Source organism: Bison bison, unplaced genomic scaffold (genome assembly GCF_000754665.1).
Source record: "Bison bison bison isolate TAMUID 2011002044 unplaced genomic scaffold, Bison_UMD1.0 scf7180017864295, whole genome shotgun sequence".
In the NCBI taxonomy this organism is placed as follows: Eukaryota; Metazoa; Chordata; class Mammalia; order Artiodactyla; family Bovidae; genus Bison; species Bison bison.
The window spans coordinates 1,963,752-1,979,630 of record NW_011494867.1 but is presented as its reverse complement, the minus strand read 5'-3'; the positions used below and the strand labels follow the sequence as shown (position 1 = coordinate 1,979,630).

Sequence of the window (15,879 nt, the reverse complement as noted above, 5' to 3'; positions counted from 1 at the left end):
CCCCCTCCCTCCCCACGGTGCCTGCCACCTTCAGCCTGGGGCTTCCCTCCCACCTTGCCGGGCAGGCCGCCCGCCTTGAGGGCACCCTGAGTATGTGGGCCATGGGCGCAGAGGCACTTGACCTCATTCCCTTGGAGGAATTCAGGGAAGCCTCCTCGGTCATCCCCATGAGAGGGTCCTGGCCCCACGTGGGTGGAGGACACGGAGAGGAGGACGGTGGGGGAAGGGAGGGCCGCCAGCAGGCAGGTGCCCGGACAGTGAGCGCGTGCCACGGTCAGCTGCTGTGTAACCAGGTCAGGCTCCGAACCCGGGCCTGACTGAGCCCTGCTCTTCCCTTTAAACCTGGCTACACAATCACGTTTTCCTGCCCCCAGCCGCTAATGTACTTCCCCTTGATAAGTTGTTGCTTTCTCTTTTTCATTTTACTTTTATTCACCTCTGAACCAGAAAGTTCCTTGTTTAGACCAAATGAGTGGTCTGGATGTTACTGAAAGAGTAACAGCGGCCCCTCTGCCTGTGGTCACCTGCTTGCATTTGCTGTCGCCCGCTGAGCCCCAGGCCAGGTGGGCCCTTCCCCACGGGGAGAGGGGATGCTGCCTGGGAGGCATTTTCTCCTACTCAGTCTGCTGACGGGCATCTTTATTTTCTTCCAGGTACATCGAACGAAAAGCTTTTCTAGACCGAGTGGATCACAGGCAGTTTGAAATCGAGCGAGATCTCAGGCTGAGCAAAATGAAACCCTGATGTGATGGGGAGCCCCCGCAGCTCAGTCCTCTTTATAGCGTGAGCTTATGTGTCTGTGAGATGTTTCCTGTGCTTCTCATCGACTGGCTCCCAGCAAGGTCCTTTTTTCTACACTGAATTTCTGTCTTTGTATCTTGATCTCACATGATTTCATTTGTTTTACTTTTAATAGTTTGTCCTTTCAAAAATAAAGATTAAAAAAAAAAAGTACAAGTTGATCCTGTGAGAGGCTGGTGAGGATGACGCCACTTGCCTTCCCTTTGTTCTGCTGCGAAGTCCACGAGGCCAAGCCCGTTCCTCGCAGGCCTGTCTCGGCCGCTGTGGAGAAGAGAGCGCGCGGCCCGCTCACCGTGGGCCTGAGAGCAGGGGCTGAGACGAGGCTCGCCATGCTGGCATGACGCCGGGCCCCGCGCTTCTCTCCTGACTGGACTCCTCCACCCGGATACAATGTAAGGATGTAAGGCTGAAAAATAAGGATATGCCATCACTGAATTAGAGATCTTTCTTTTCCTTCAGCCTTTCTCCTCTCCTCAAAGTTAAAGTCAACTTCCCATGTTTCTCATCTCAATAATTCTTTGGGGGTTTGTCAAAGAAAACTACAAAGGACTCTTTTTTTTTAACTCTTTAGAAGATTTAAATTCCAAACTTCATATTAATAAAGCAGTAAACCTCACAACCTGCCTCTGGGGGCGGGTGGGCGGATGTCCTGAGTAACATGGACAGGGTTAAGGGGTAGTAGGGCTCCAAAGACTGGAATTCAGATCCTGCCCATACATCTACCAGCCCTGTGACCTTGAGCACAGCTCAGCTTTCTGAGCCTCACAAGGTGGAGACGAGCTAGTGACATGTGCAGGGAACACACTTTGGTCTCCCCCTCCGGTCCTCTGATACACGGGCAGGCGCTCACACAGCCAAGATCGGGCTGTCAGCCCTGCGCGGTCGCGAGGTTATGACCCTCGTTACTCGCTGAGGCCAAGGTGGGTGATGGGGCTGACTGACGTGTGTGCATCTTCGATACAGGATCATCTTTTCCATCAGAGTCGTCTTTGAACTGTAGCCAGCAGTTTTTAAGAACAGGTGGATAATAGTTTATCTAGCTCTTCACGTCCATACTTAGTGAAAACTGATCTGCCTAACTCCCAAGGGAAATAACATCCCTTTCCAGGAGTCAGGAACTGCCAAGGAAAATGTCTGCAGGAAGTGGGGAGCCTGAGTCAGTGCTGGGAGGCAGCTCGACAGTCCTCTGCCAGGCACCGGGCACCGCCCTTGGCCGTGGCGGGGACGTCCGAGGAAGGCGGCCAAGGACACTTCCTGGCCGGTCTGTGGAGTCCAGAAAACCCCTGAGAGCTGAGTTTCCTGGCCTCGCTCTGGCCATCAGTCTTCTCCTAGTCCCAGATGAACGCATTTGATTTCCATGGCTTCACGTACTTTCCCATTACTGAAAAAAAACCTGCCCTACAACAGCATAACGTCAAAGAAGAAAAACAGGCTTCTTTATGTGTTCTGTTCACCTATTTTAAAAAGGAACGCAGTGCTCTAATTAGGAACTCTGCATAAAGTCCCAGGAGAGAAGGGCAGCGTTGAGAACTAAGTCTTGATTGGGCTGTGCGCCGCCAGAGCTGAGCGGAGAGAACCAGACAAACCCCAGGGCCCGAGGTCACGAGAACTGACCAGGCCAGCAGGCCGGCTGGTGGCTGGTGCGGCACGGGGGTACGGAAGACCTCCAGGAAAGGGGTGGCGTCACGGTGCTGCCGGCAGCCAGGAGGCCCGAGGCGGGCCCGGGGACGGGGTCTCAGGTGCTGTGCCGCCTCTTGGCCTCAGCAGGACAGAGGAGGTGTGTGTGGCGTGGCTCTCAGGCGCAGTTTTCTTCTGGCATTTAACGGGAATTGCTGAGGCATGTTGGGTAGGAGCCCGTGACTCTTTTTTTCATTACCAAAAAACAAGTGAACAATAGGGATTGGTGTAAGATGGTGAACTCCAGGGGAAGCATTTAGAAGCTCTCAGTTTCATCAACACATGACGGAGTGGTCCCATGTGCCTGGTGCTTTCTCCCGTTTTTCCTGACCAGGAGAGGAAACTCGCCTGAGGTCAGATTGTGAAACTGACACTGATTACATCCACGTGGTAGGCTTGGCGGGCAGGAGGCAGGCAAGATGAAACAGCCTCTTCTCACCTGCCGGATCCAGCTCCCGATTGGAGGATTCACATTGGAAAGGAAAGATTAGAGTGCAAGGGGACAGAAGAGCCAAAAATGAAGGACACTTACACTTGAGAACAGTGACAGCTGGCACACTCTGGTGCCAAAAGTACACCAAAGGCGTGGGCACACGGGCTTCAGCCTCCAGTCCTCGGTGCCCTGGGGCAGCATCGGAACCTCCAGGGGAGAGTGTGCCCCACGGTGCGGGCCGGGCCGCCCTCTCCTCTTCAGGATGCTGCCTGGTTTCAGCGAGCAGGGGCAGGAGGCGCTGGTGCCCAGGTGACTGTACTTGGAGGTACAGTCATGGTATCTTAAATGCCATCCCACTGCACCTCCTTCCCTGGGGGTACCAGTGTGCCCGGGGTTCCTGCTTTGGCAGGAAAAGTCTTTGCCTCAAAGTGTTTTTTTTTTTTCCCTGCAGCCTTTTTGTTTTTTTATGCCATCTCAAGGCAACTTAGATCCAACAGTACTACTCCCAGATGCAGTCTTTGTGCGTAGGCAAGTTGACCACAAGGAGGAGAGTGGGCTGTAGACGTCCAGAAGATTCTGCCCTGGCTCCCTGCAGCCTGGAATGGCCCAATCCACAGAGACCCCCCTTCCCAGGGCTCCTCTCCAGGGTCAGCCTGTGAGCTTTCATTACTGTGCCCTCAGAAGGCTGATAGGGTGCCGGGTCTCTGCTCAAGTAAGGGACAAGGTGGCTGTGTTGGGGAAGGAAGGGGAGAAACTAACGTAACAGGAGGAGCATGCAGACAGTGGGTTTGGCTCCCTGTGATCCGGGGTGAGTCCCTCCCTCTGCGTCTTAGATTTCCTTGTCTTCAAGAAGTTTTCTGAGAATGCTTAATAATCCTGCTCTGCCTACCTCACAGCGTTTTATTAAATGAAATACACTATCCACGTGTTAAGTTACTCTAATTAAATTGCACACTTGGCTCCGAGCTCCCCAAGACAGCCAAGCTTCTGTGAGTATAAATTAGCACCACCTTGAAGAGCACTTTGGCGCCGCCTCAAATCTGGAGCTGCACTCGGCCCATGACACAGCAGCTCTGCTCCTGGCTGGACATCCTGGAGGAGCGCCCGTGTGCGCACAGGGCGGCAGGCTTAGTGGTGACAGGGAAAACCTCGAAACCATCCTCTGGCCATCAGGAGAAAGGGTCAGTTGTGAAACAGCCACACAGGAGAACACAGTACAGTGGTGAAATGAAGGGACCAGGGCTACACGCATCACAAGATGAACCTCGTAAGCAGCTTCGATGCACAAAATGCCTAACACACAGCCCCAGTCACACAAGTTCAAAAGCATGCAAACACAGGTGGTGGTCCCCGACACTGAAAGCACTGGAGGCCGCTGGATTGTACACTAAAGTGGTTAATTTTATGTTATGTGAATTTCGCCTCAATAAAATTTTTTAAACATGAGAAAGATTGTATATTGACTTTCTCTATATATGTACTATGTAATTATATATACACATGTAAATATATGTAGACGAATGGGTGATGACACTAATTTCAGCATAGTGGTTACCTCTCATGGAATTGGGAAGGTTATACAATCAAAGATAGCAAAGGAGCTTTGTTTAATAAGATGTGGTTTTATATCTTAAATTGGGAAATGAGGACACAGATATTTCTTAACATTATTCACTACACCTGTCTATCTATAATATTTCAAGATAAAATTTTTTATTATCTATTTGGCTACGCCAGGTCTCAGTTGCAGCTTGTGGAATCTGGCTGCCTGATGGGGGATTGAATCCAGGCCCCCTGCATTGGGATTAGCCACTGGACTAGCAGGGAAGTCCCAAGATAAATTTTTTTTTAGAGAAAGGCAAGCCCACGTTTAAATTTGCATCACCTCTGTCAGTCTCTTTAGGGAGAGAGAGGGCCAAGGCATGGACAGTCCAGGGATGGAGGGTTGCCATGGGGATGAACTTGCTGGGTGTCAGGGAGCTCTCTCTGTCTCCCGTTCTGGGCTAGCAGGCGTTCCAGCACGATCCCTGCGCGGCTTTTGGAACATTCCCCAGGAGAAGAGTGATTCACGTATATAGCTCCACCTCAGCTCCCCTGTCTCTGAAAGCAGGTTGGGCGGCTGGGGAAGCCGAGGGTCGGAGCCAGGCCGCATGCCCCGCCCCAGCGCAACCGACAGTGCAGGCCATGTGTCAGAAGGATGCTGCGGCAGGCCGCGGCTTGTCAGATGCAGACACGTGGTTTCTGACCTGGGTAAATAAGCTTGAATTTAAAGGCTCCAAAATGAATTACTGTCAGTGTCTGGGTGTTCTAGTGGAAGTCACGGAGCTGCCTGTCTTCAAATTCTGCCCAGCACCCTGAGCTGCCCCAGGGACACAGCTGTGACCCAAGGCTGCTCTCAGCTCCTCAGGGTGCAGAGGCGTGTTGCTGGGCCTCTGCAGGGAGGCAGGGAGGGAGGGAGCCACCCTCCGCCCAGCCCCACTAATCTCTGCTAATGATTTAATGCCTTACTTCTTCCAGTTAATGCCTGTACATTAGTAACCTAAGCCTGCCCGCATCTGAGGCACCCTGACTGACAAATGGAAGACGTGTTTAAGTCAGGGAGCTCTCTGGGTGCCTGAGGTTGTGACTGGCGGGGTGGACCCTCTGCGTTCCAGGCATCCCATGAGGTTGCCTCATCCCTGCTGTTGTCTCTAACTGGACCTCGCAGTCTGGTTACAGCTCTGCCACTGAGCTCCGTTACAGGAGGTTTGACTTTGACGTTGGGTCCCGCAGTCACACACACACCCAGCCCTCCTGCACCAACAGTGTGTGGTGCGACGTGTGTGTGTGTGCCCTTGAGACCGCTGTTGACAACTGGTGGTAGAAATGCAGGTGTGTTTTCCAGAAAATTGTAAATACCTTATGTGGTATGATAAAAAATAAATATATCTTTCATTTTTGTGCAGTTCCTGGCACAAAGCCCCTAAAACACTTGCAATTTACTGTCTGTGTGATCATGAGATGACACCTGGGGAAACCGAAGTAGCTTCAGGATGGATCTGGTCGCCAGGAAAACCACCCCTGTGACTAGAGGGTTAGAATCCAGCCCTCCCCTCCCCGCCACAACCCCTGATCTCTGGGGAGGAGGAGGAAGCCAGGTGTCAGTCAGTCACCGATGGCTAATGACTTAATCAATCATGCCAACACAATGGAACCTAAGTGAAGCCCCATAAACAGCGAAGCGTGGGGAGCTTCCAAGTTGCTGACCACATCCATGTGCCAGGAGAATGGCGCTGTGCCTCAGACCCCTCTGGACTGTTTCTATAAACTGCTTGTAAAGAGAGCACCTTCCTGAGTCTGTGAGTTGTTCTAGCAAACTATCACACCCAGTGCCCGGGGCACAGGCTCCTCGTGTGCAGCTGGCGTCTGCAGTGGGCGCAGTCTTGGGTGACTGAGCCAGTAAGTAGTGGGATCTGCGCTAACTCCGGGTGGTTAGTGACAGGACAGAAACGAGCTGTTGGACGTCTAGTTGGTGTTAGAGAGTGGGCTGGACCCCATGTTTGTCTCAGTCTTCCTTTCACGCCAAACATCTGCCGCAGGAGACAGTCCCAGTGCAACAGTCAAAGACAGCCTCATGGGAGAGTCCGCACACCCTCACCCCAGCCCTGCTGACCCGCTGGTGCCCTCAGGTACGTGGCTTGGCCTCCTCGGCCCCCGTTTCTGCATTTAACACTAGGAGTCTGCATGTCACACAGGCAGCCTTGTGATTCCTATGTGCTCTGAAGTTTGAGAACCTTGCTTATGGCCTCTCTACCTAGAAAAAAATCTGTAAGCCTCCGGCTATGTCTTTAGGAAAATTCCATCTTCCTTTATTCTTGCCACTTCAAACAATTCAAGCTCCTAAATTGCTGACACACCAGCAAACCATAATGAGCCAGCCCAGGCTTCCACCCTGCCGTTGGCCGAGACCCACCTGCAGTAACTTTCTCCTGCATTCAGAAGTCCCAGGAGGGAAGCTCCTTAAAGTTACAGGTAACTGGAGAAGTAACTGAAGGAAAGCCTGGGAAATAAGTGAACATTCAAGCAACAGAACCCACCCAGGTTTCAGCAAACAGCTGCAGAGGCAGCACAGGGCTGCCAGGTTGGCAGCAGAGGGCAGGACCCACGTGCACGCACACACATGCTCACCCCAGCTAAGCCGCGCGTCTTGTGTGTCAGCGAGGGTGCCCGCCAGCTTGGAGGAGACCCAAGTCACAGAGGCACAGCGCGCCTGTCACAACCAGTCCTGCGCGAGGCAGACGGCCCACCTCCCCGGCTGCCCGGCCAGCGCCCGGCCCTCCTGCCGGCGGAGCTCTGCCTGCCCCCGGCTTGTCCTCTCCTTCCCCCTCCTGAGGGACCGGTTTTCTCTTCTGACTGTCAGAGCCAACCAGTCACCGCTGGAAAATCTGGAAGCACTGCATCTCCAGAGAAAACTGCTGTGTACATTTGGGGATACTTTTCAGTCCATTTCCCTATGTTTTTACATACCTTTTCTTAACACAGTTGGAATTATACTCTACCTGTGAAGCTCACTACAGAAGCTATTAACCACATCTGGCAATTTCCATTGAAACTTTAAATTCATTAGAATTCACAATTCAGTTCTTCAGTCCCACTAGCCAAAGATTTCAGGTGCTTACCAGTCACGTGACCGGGGGCTACACCATCGGACAGTGCAGGTACTGAATGTTTCCATCAGCATGGAACTCTGTTCAACCACCTAGTGCGTGCAGTTTTGTATTCTTGTTTTAACCTGTGCTGTACACCGTGAGCCATGAACCAGGCACCAAGCCATTACCATGAACCATGAAAAGCGTACATCCCCACTCTTCAAACATTCTTTGTTATTTTGCTGCTGCTAAGTCACTTCAGTCGGGTCCGACTCTGTGTGACCCCATAGACAGCAGCCCACCAGGCTCTGCCGTCCCTGGGATTCTCCAGGCAAGAACACTGGAGTGGGTTGCCATTTCCTTTTCCAATGCATGAAAGTGAAAAGTGAAAGTGAAGTCGCTCAGTCGTGTCCGACTCTTAGCGACCCCATGGACTGCAGCCTACCAGGCTCCTCCGTCCGTGGGATTTTCCAGGCAAGAGTACTGGAGTGGGGTTCCATTGCCTTCTCCCTTTGTTATTTTAAATGACTGCATAATATTCCATTGTATGCTTGTATGTATTTCATCAATCTTCACTGGCCACCGAGGTTGCCCGCCTTTGTTATTATACATGATGCTGTGGTGAACTGCCTAGTCCTGGATCTGGACCTGCATCCCTGACCATTTCCAGATCACTGCTACAAGTGGTGTTGTCATCACAAGGAAGGTGCAGGTTTTTTCAAGGCTTTGAAATATGATGCCCAATTACCTCCCAGAAGGGTCTCCCTCTCTCCAGCAGGGCGGTTGTGCCCCTCTCTTTCTATGTAAACTCTCTGAGAAGACAAGATTCAGCAAGGACACCCTTTCTGCCTGTTTGTGAGCACTGTGAGTTTCTGAGCCAGTGCTTTGGGCAAGACGTGTCCATAACCAAAAGGAGAATGGCCCAGGGAAGACTGGCCTCAGCGGTCCCTGAGTACTAGCACCTTCTGCAGTTCCAGCCCAGGGCTCTGTCTCTGGAAGAAGAATTTGGACTGGGCTGCTGTGATGGTAATTTTTTTGTGCCAACTTGACTGGGCTAAGGGATGCCCCGGTAACTGGGGAAACATGTCTGAAGGGGTTTTCTAGAAATGAGTAGCATTTCAATGGGTAGACTGACACTGGTGAGAGTCACCAGTGTCGATGGGCATCCTCCAACCCACTGAGGGCCATAGGAGAACACCAGGCGAAGGAAGGGCAAGTCTGGTCTCAGATCCCCAGCTAGTCTCACCCTGAGCTCAGACACCCGTCTCTCCCGTCCATCAGCGCCCCTGGCGCAGGTGCCTGCAGGCTTGGACTAGGACGCGTGCCGCCAGCTCCCTCGGGTCTCCATGGCGCTCTTCAGCCTATCTGTATCCTACTGTTTCTGCCCATCTGCAGAACCCGAATGCAACAGGAATATGCCCCCAATGACCCTGCATTTATCTAAACCTAGTTTTTTGGCACATTCATCTGTGAGTCGCTCTAAACATTTTCTGAGACCATTTATCAGGACCTCCCTGGTAGCTCAGCTGGTAAAGAATCCGCCTGCAATGCAGGAGACCCCGGTTTGATTCCTGGATTGGGAAGACCCCCCTGGAGAAGGGATAGGCTACCCACTCCAGTATTCTTGGGCTTCCCTGGTAACTCGGATGGTAAAGAATCCGCCTGCAATGTGGGTTCAATCCCTGGGTTGGGAAGATCCACTGGAGGAGGGCCTGGCAACCCACTCCAGTATTCTGGCCTGGAGAATCCCCATGGCAGAGGAGCCTGGCGGGCTACTGTCCATGGGGTCGCAGGGTCGGATATGACTTAGCGACTGAGCGCAGCACACATTTATCCTCTCCCTGCTCAGGGATAGTGAGCTTCGTGTGGTTAAGAGGCAGAGCTTCACTTCACTTCTCTCACACTTCCCAGGGGTTCTGAGTTTTGGTGAGCAGGTCCGCATTCGCTTTAAGTTATCATTCACAACCACGTGGCCTCCACCTCATAGGCTCTCAGTCTTTCTCTCCCCTAACTCAGGCCCCTCTTCCTCTCCTCTGTGGCCTGCCTGTCCTTTTCTCGTGTCAGCTGCCCCTTTGTGTGTCCAGGGCGCCCACGCCCATCCTGACGGGCAGTCAGGTTACACGCGGCTTCCCAACTTGGGGTTTGGACCTCAAACATCAGTTTTGACGCCCGCTCTCTTGGATTTTGGGCTGCTTCATGCAGTCTCACTTTTGCTGTCTGTACAGTGGGGGTTGACAATTACGAAGCAACCCAGACAGACTGGGCCTGGGGCGTCGGCTCCACTCTGCATCCTTAGACAAGGGGGAGCCAGAACTATGTGAGAGCCAGAGCTGGCCCCTGCTGGCAGTTACAGCAAGAGCCGGGCCTCCTAGGATGAGCTGAGCTTGGGGCACCGTAGGCCTCAGGGCTGGAAAGACTCCTTCCTTGGAGATGTGTGAAGGGACTATCTGCGAGGATATCATTTAAGACAGAGTCACATCCTTCTTGAGAGCCTGAGACATGAGGCAGGAACAACACCCTCAGGAAGTTCAAAGTCCCTGGGGCAGCTGCCCTGTCGTCTTACGAGCTGAGCTTGTGGCATTTAGTGTCCCCCCAGGCTGCTGGCTGGCCCAGGGTGGCTGTACCCTTAACCACTGCCGGCATCATTACCTACTCTTCATTGTTCAACAAACCCACAGGCCCAGAGGCCACAGAAGAACAAAGCAAGCTTGCGGCTGCTCCAGAGGGAGCTGTCTTACCCTCACACCTCTGATCAGGAGGCTCTGTCGTGGGTTTCCTCCCAGAAGACCGAGGTCCTAGCTGCAGCTCTGTGTGCCTTCTGAAGCACTTCTCTCCCCGGGGGCTCTTCCCTGCACAGGGAAGGGCTTGGGCCTCCAGGCAGCAGCGCTCGCCTCAGGGGAGCCTGAGAAGCAGAAAGCCGGTGGGGGGGAGGGGCGGGGGCCAGCAGGGCAGCCTGTGCTGCTTTAACCGGGAGCCCCACTGGCTCTTCTAGGCCATGCTGACAGCCCAGTCTGTCCGGGACTGCTGAATCAGGGCGCCGCGGCCCTGCGGGACTCTGGGAGGGAGGCGGGGATGGTCTCAGAGTAAAGGAGTGGGGGCTCCCAAAGCTGTAGCTGCTGGGCTGCTTTACTGAGCCCCGTTTGACAGACGGGGTGAAACTGTGCTCAGAGAGTGTACATGCCGCGCTGAAGTTCACGGCCAACCTGCTGCCCAGAGCTGGCCGCCGCGCCCTGCCACCAGAGGCCAAAGGGGCCACTTCCGTCACAGTACAGGCCTCCCTCCCTGCAGTGAGTTCCTTCCGTTTCCATGAGAGTGAGCCTCGCTCCAGCACCCCAACGCCGACCCTTGGCCTCCAGACAGCACAGCAGCGATGGCAGTGGGGGCCTGGCAGGCCTGCCTCGCTGAGAACAGAACTAGTGCTCTGGGGACTCGCTCTGGTGACCCTGGCGTGGCAGCCACTGTTTAATAATTTAGAGAATGTGTACTCATCAGCTGGGAGGCTTCATCCCTGGATTCAGAAACACAGTGCCCTGGGGGTTGCTTCCAGTGGAGAGTGAAATTCCACTTGTCACGGTCACCGAGAACGCAGGCCTGCTCCTGGAAGGGCTCTGGTCCCTGGGTGTTTACGAACACTGTAGAAGAGAGGAGGCCAGCGGCCGGGCCCCGGGAGCAGGGGTCGGGGCCCGCGGGTCTGCCCAGCTCCGCTGCCCAGCTCGGAGCCCGCCTCCGGCAGCTGCCTGCTTGGAGGTGACGAGGCTGCCTGGGAACCTGTATTTCCTAGACCTTGGCAACTAACATCTTGATAACTGCAATAAGCCAGACACAATAGGATTAATATTGTATGATTGCACTTATCTGAGGTACTAGAATAGGCAAATTCATAAAGACAGAGAGAATGGTGGTTGCCAGGGGCTAGGAGAGGGAGGGGAGGTTATTGTTCAACAGGCACAGAGTTTCTACCCAGGAAGATGGGGAAAGTTCTGGAAATGGATAGTGGCAATGGTTAGAGGGCACTGTGATTGAATACTTCCTGCTGCTGAATTGTACACTTAAAACTGGTAAAGTGAAGTTGCTCAGTCGTGTCTGACTCTTTGCAACCCCATAGACTGGAGCTTACCAGGCTCCCCCGTCCATGGGATTTTCCGGGCAAGGGTACTGGAGTGGGTTGCCATTTCCTTCTCCAAGTAGGTAAAATGGTAAATTTAACATTATGTATGTTTTACCACAATTTTAAAAAGTGTTTACTATGAGAAAAATTGTACAAATAATGAATATTCACTCAAGAAACATCAGAAGATGGAGGAAATAATTTTAGTTACATCAAAACCCCCTCGTCTCCTCCAAAAAGCAACTAAAAAATCTAGTCTCCTGTGAAATTTTAATCCATAAAGAAAGAAAAAGCTCTACTTATTAATCTGTAGAGTATCAAGCACCGAATAGGCCCTCCCTAAATACGACATGCTGGTGAAAAAAATCCAATCCCTACCCCAAGATATCCATACTTGTATTTTGGTATCTACCCTTCCACACTTTGCCCAGTGCAAATATACTACATAAATATAAATATGTGAATTTTTATGAAAACAGGATCCACCTGTACCTATTATTTGAAGCCTCTTTTTCCTTACTTTACGGTATATTATAAACACATCTCCATGCCATTCTACATCATTTGTGGTGGCGCCCAGGACTGAGTTCTGTCCTGGGAATGCTCCATGAATTGTTTCACTGCTGTCTTCTTGAACTTGTGAGTCGCTCCCATAAGGAAAGCTGCAAGTTACATCCTTGCACGTAAATCTCTGGCTACTTGTGAGTGCATTTTTTGGTGTGCATTTTTTAGGATAAATTTATGGGATTTCTGGGTCAAAAGTTCCCTGCCTGTTAGAAGTTTTTGCCAGACTGTATGCTGGAGCCACACATGACTTATAGCTGTTCCCACGAACAGCCAGAGATATCTCTCTTTTTTTTTTTTCTTCAGAGATATCTCTTGAACTGAGTGAGAGAGTTCCTGGGCTGGCCAAGTGGGTAGCCACGGTGGAAGTTTAGGCTGTAGTACCCAGTCGGGGAGCAGCTTCAGGGTACCAGGGTCTCCCCTCCGTACACATCTGAATCCCCAGTCTATGACTGAGTTACCTTATAAGACAAAATGTGCTTTGCCACATGTGATTAAATTAACCATCTTGAAATGGGGAGATTTTCCTGGATTCCCTGAGTGGGCCCAGTGTAATCTCAAGCTTATAAGAGGAGGTCAGAAGGGCCAGAGTGAGAGAAGGAGATGTGATGATGGAAGCAGAGTCTGAGTGACGCGGAGCCACAGGCCGAGGAAGGCAGGCAGCCTCAAGCAAGGGAAAAAGTAAGGAAAGGGGTTCTCCCCAGAGCCCCCAGAAGGAATGCAGCCCTCTCAACCCATTTTGGACTTCTGACTTCAAGAACTGGAGGGTAATAAATTCATGTTGTTTTAGCCACTAAGTTTGGGGTAATTTGTTACAGCAGCAATAAGAAACTAATACATCTTCCTCTTGCTACCAGGTCCTAAAACTTCATTGTCTCAGGGATGAGGGTCTCCCTCTCGGCCCAGCAGCCTGATGACATGAACCTCACTCTCTCCCCTAACCAGAGGCCCTCCAGCAGAGCATACCCAAGGTTCTGTGCACGAGGACAGACAAAGAGAAGCCCTACCCTGGGGGCCCGTCCTTGACCAGACTATGAAATTACCCTTGTTGTAAACTGGACTTGCTTAAGGTCACTTGGTAAGTGTGAGGTGGTGCCAGGACCAGACCCCAAGGTCTAGCCTGGCAGGCTAGTGAGGCCCCCCACCCACTCCACTCAACTGAACCTCTTTTCTGTTCCAATCTGACTTGCCTTCCTAAAGAGAAGTAGTCATTCACACTTTAGCATGAGTGAGACAGGACAACTGGCACTGATACTGCAGGTTGCTATGGTATTACTACAGAGTAACGGAGCTCAACTCTCCTGCTGAAAACTATGCTTGGGGCGATGCTCCTTCGTATCAACCCGGGGGCTCACAGGGTCCTGCCAGCCACCTCCAACCCTGAAGTGTCTTTCTAGGTCTCCCCCAAACAAACTCTTTTGTGTCCAATTCTTTTGTGACCCCATGGACTGTAGCCTGCCAGGCTCCTCTGTTCGTGGGATTTCCCACGCAAGTATACTGCAGTGGGTTGCCATTTCCTTCTGTCGGAGATTTTCCCAACCCAGGGATCCAACCCGCATCTCCTGCACTGCAGATGAATTCTTTTCCACTGAGCCACCTGGGAAGCCCACAAGCAGAGGAGCAGGGTTCAAAGCAGATAATCCTACTCCAGGACTTAGAGCTGCCAGAGTTGGCAGGAAGAAGCATTGCCTTACACAGTCAATGTGTCAAAACCTAGAGATTTTATAAAACAATCTGGATTTCTAGATTCACTTGAAAAATCCGATTCACTAACTGAAAGAACTCAACCCAGCCAAAGAGGAACAATTTGAAGAAGAAAATAAAGTATTATTGGATTCTAATCCAAGATGTAAAATAAATATCCATAAATTCATACTGATATAAATGATTGAATAAATAAATAAATAATGGGCACAATTTCCCATACAGAAGAAATACAAATAATTGATGTAGATACTCTATCGTCAAAGAGGTGGAACATAACTCCTCACTTCTTTTCAAAGGGTACATTGTTGAAAACTGAAGAAAAAAAGAGTCACTTTTTAGTAGAATAACCTGCCAAATGCTGTCTCAGTCAGGAGTTCAAGGTCAACATCACATTGGCAAGAGTAAATCCTATTAATATTATGTATCCTTGAAATGATGTGTTGAGAATGTCATTTTACAAACAAACTCTTTTGTGTCCGATTCTTTTGTGACCCCATGGACTGTAGCCTGCCAGGCTCCTCTGTTCATATTTCCCATGCAAGGACGCTGGGAGGTTATGTCATTTTATCTTCCTCCTAAAAACTCAGAACTCCAACCTAACTGTGAGAAAGACATCAGACAAATCCCAGTTGAGGGACATTGTATAAAATCTGTGACCAATACTCTTCATATCTGTCAAGGTCATCAAAAACAAGGAAAGTCTGAAAAACGGTCACAGTCCAGAGAAGCCTAAGGAGACATGATGACTACATGTAATGTGGGATTCCTGGTGGGATCCTGGAACAGGAAAAGGACAGAAGGGAGAAGGAAGGAAATCTGAGTAGAGTGTGGACTTCAGTTAGTAAGCATGTATGTATCATTGTTGGTTCATCAATGGTGACCAGTGTAGGATCATTACACAGTGCCTGCTGGTGCCTCCAAATCCACTCTCCTAGGCTGGCAATCCTCTGGCAAAGCCCGGGGCACAGAGGCTGGGTTTGAGTGTCTAGAGAACTGGGTATGAAGCTTGTCTTTGCCCAGACTTTGTGTCTGAGTGTGCGTTCATTTGCTAAGTTGTGTCCAATTCCTTTTTGACTCCATGGACTGTAGCCCATCAGTCTGCTCTGTCTTTTCCCAGCAAGAATACAGGAGTGGGTGGCCATTTCCTCCTCCAGGGGATCTCCTTCATCCAGGGATCGAACCTGTGTCTCCTGTATTGGCAGGTGGATTCTTTACCACCTGAACCACTTGAGAAGACACTCTGGCCATGTCCAAATTCCCTTCCATCCAAGTGCCAGGAGCAACGGGAACCCCTGTCTCCCTGGGTCCCTGGCAAACTCTGAGGACACTCCCAGGGTGCTGGTGCCTGCTCAGATAGCCCGGTGTAAACTGCTAGTTGTGGGGTGCCCAGAACCTGTTCTCTGCAGCACCGAGGGAGTCACCCGGGGATCATTTGCCGGCTGGGTAGTGAGGGGGTGTTGGGCGGTGGCGAGCGGGAGCAGCCGCTGTTTTCTCACAGACCTGGTCCTGCCTGGTCCTGCTGGCTGCTCAGCGCACTGATGGGGCCCCTCTGGCTGCTCCCAACCCCACACCCAAGGCCCTGGGTCCCTGCCTCGGAGTGAGGGAGGGTCTGGCCTGTGTTCTCTCTTCCAGCATGAGCCTGTGATGGCCTTTCCGGGAAAGTAGTCACAGGGGGTAGGTCGGAGGCACGGATGGTTTTGGAGATTGTGGCCCAACCGCACCCCTCCGCTGGGTTTCCATTTCCCGGTACCCTGGCCGGGAGAGGACACAGGAACAGTGGGCGATAAGAATTCAGACAGACTCGGAAAGAAAGAAGGGGTGGAGCCAGGCTCCAGCAAGAAGGCGGGGCTGGGGCAGTGTCAGGGTGGGGAGGGGTGGGGGGACCTCTGAGACAGCGCGCCGGCGCCACACTGAACTGCGGCTTCCAGCTCAGGAGCCCCGGGCAGCTGGATGCGGGCGGG

At 51.9% G+C, this 15,879-nt stretch overlaps 1 protein-coding gene across 1 annotated transcript in view; it reads left to right on the top strand.

Annotated features, from left to right (window-relative positions):
• CFDP1 (craniofacial development protein 1) overlaps positions 1-957 on the top strand; it is a 104,134-nt gene extending 103,177 nt beyond the window's left edge. Inside the window, exon 7 of the mRNA XM_010850749.1 lies at positions 654-957. Coding sequence (XP_010849051.1) covers positions 654-744 — 91 coding nt within the window. The 3' untranslated portion in view covers positions 745-957. The remainder of the gene's footprint in view (positions 1-653) is intronic.
• Positions 958-15,879: the final 14,922 nt, after the last annotated feature.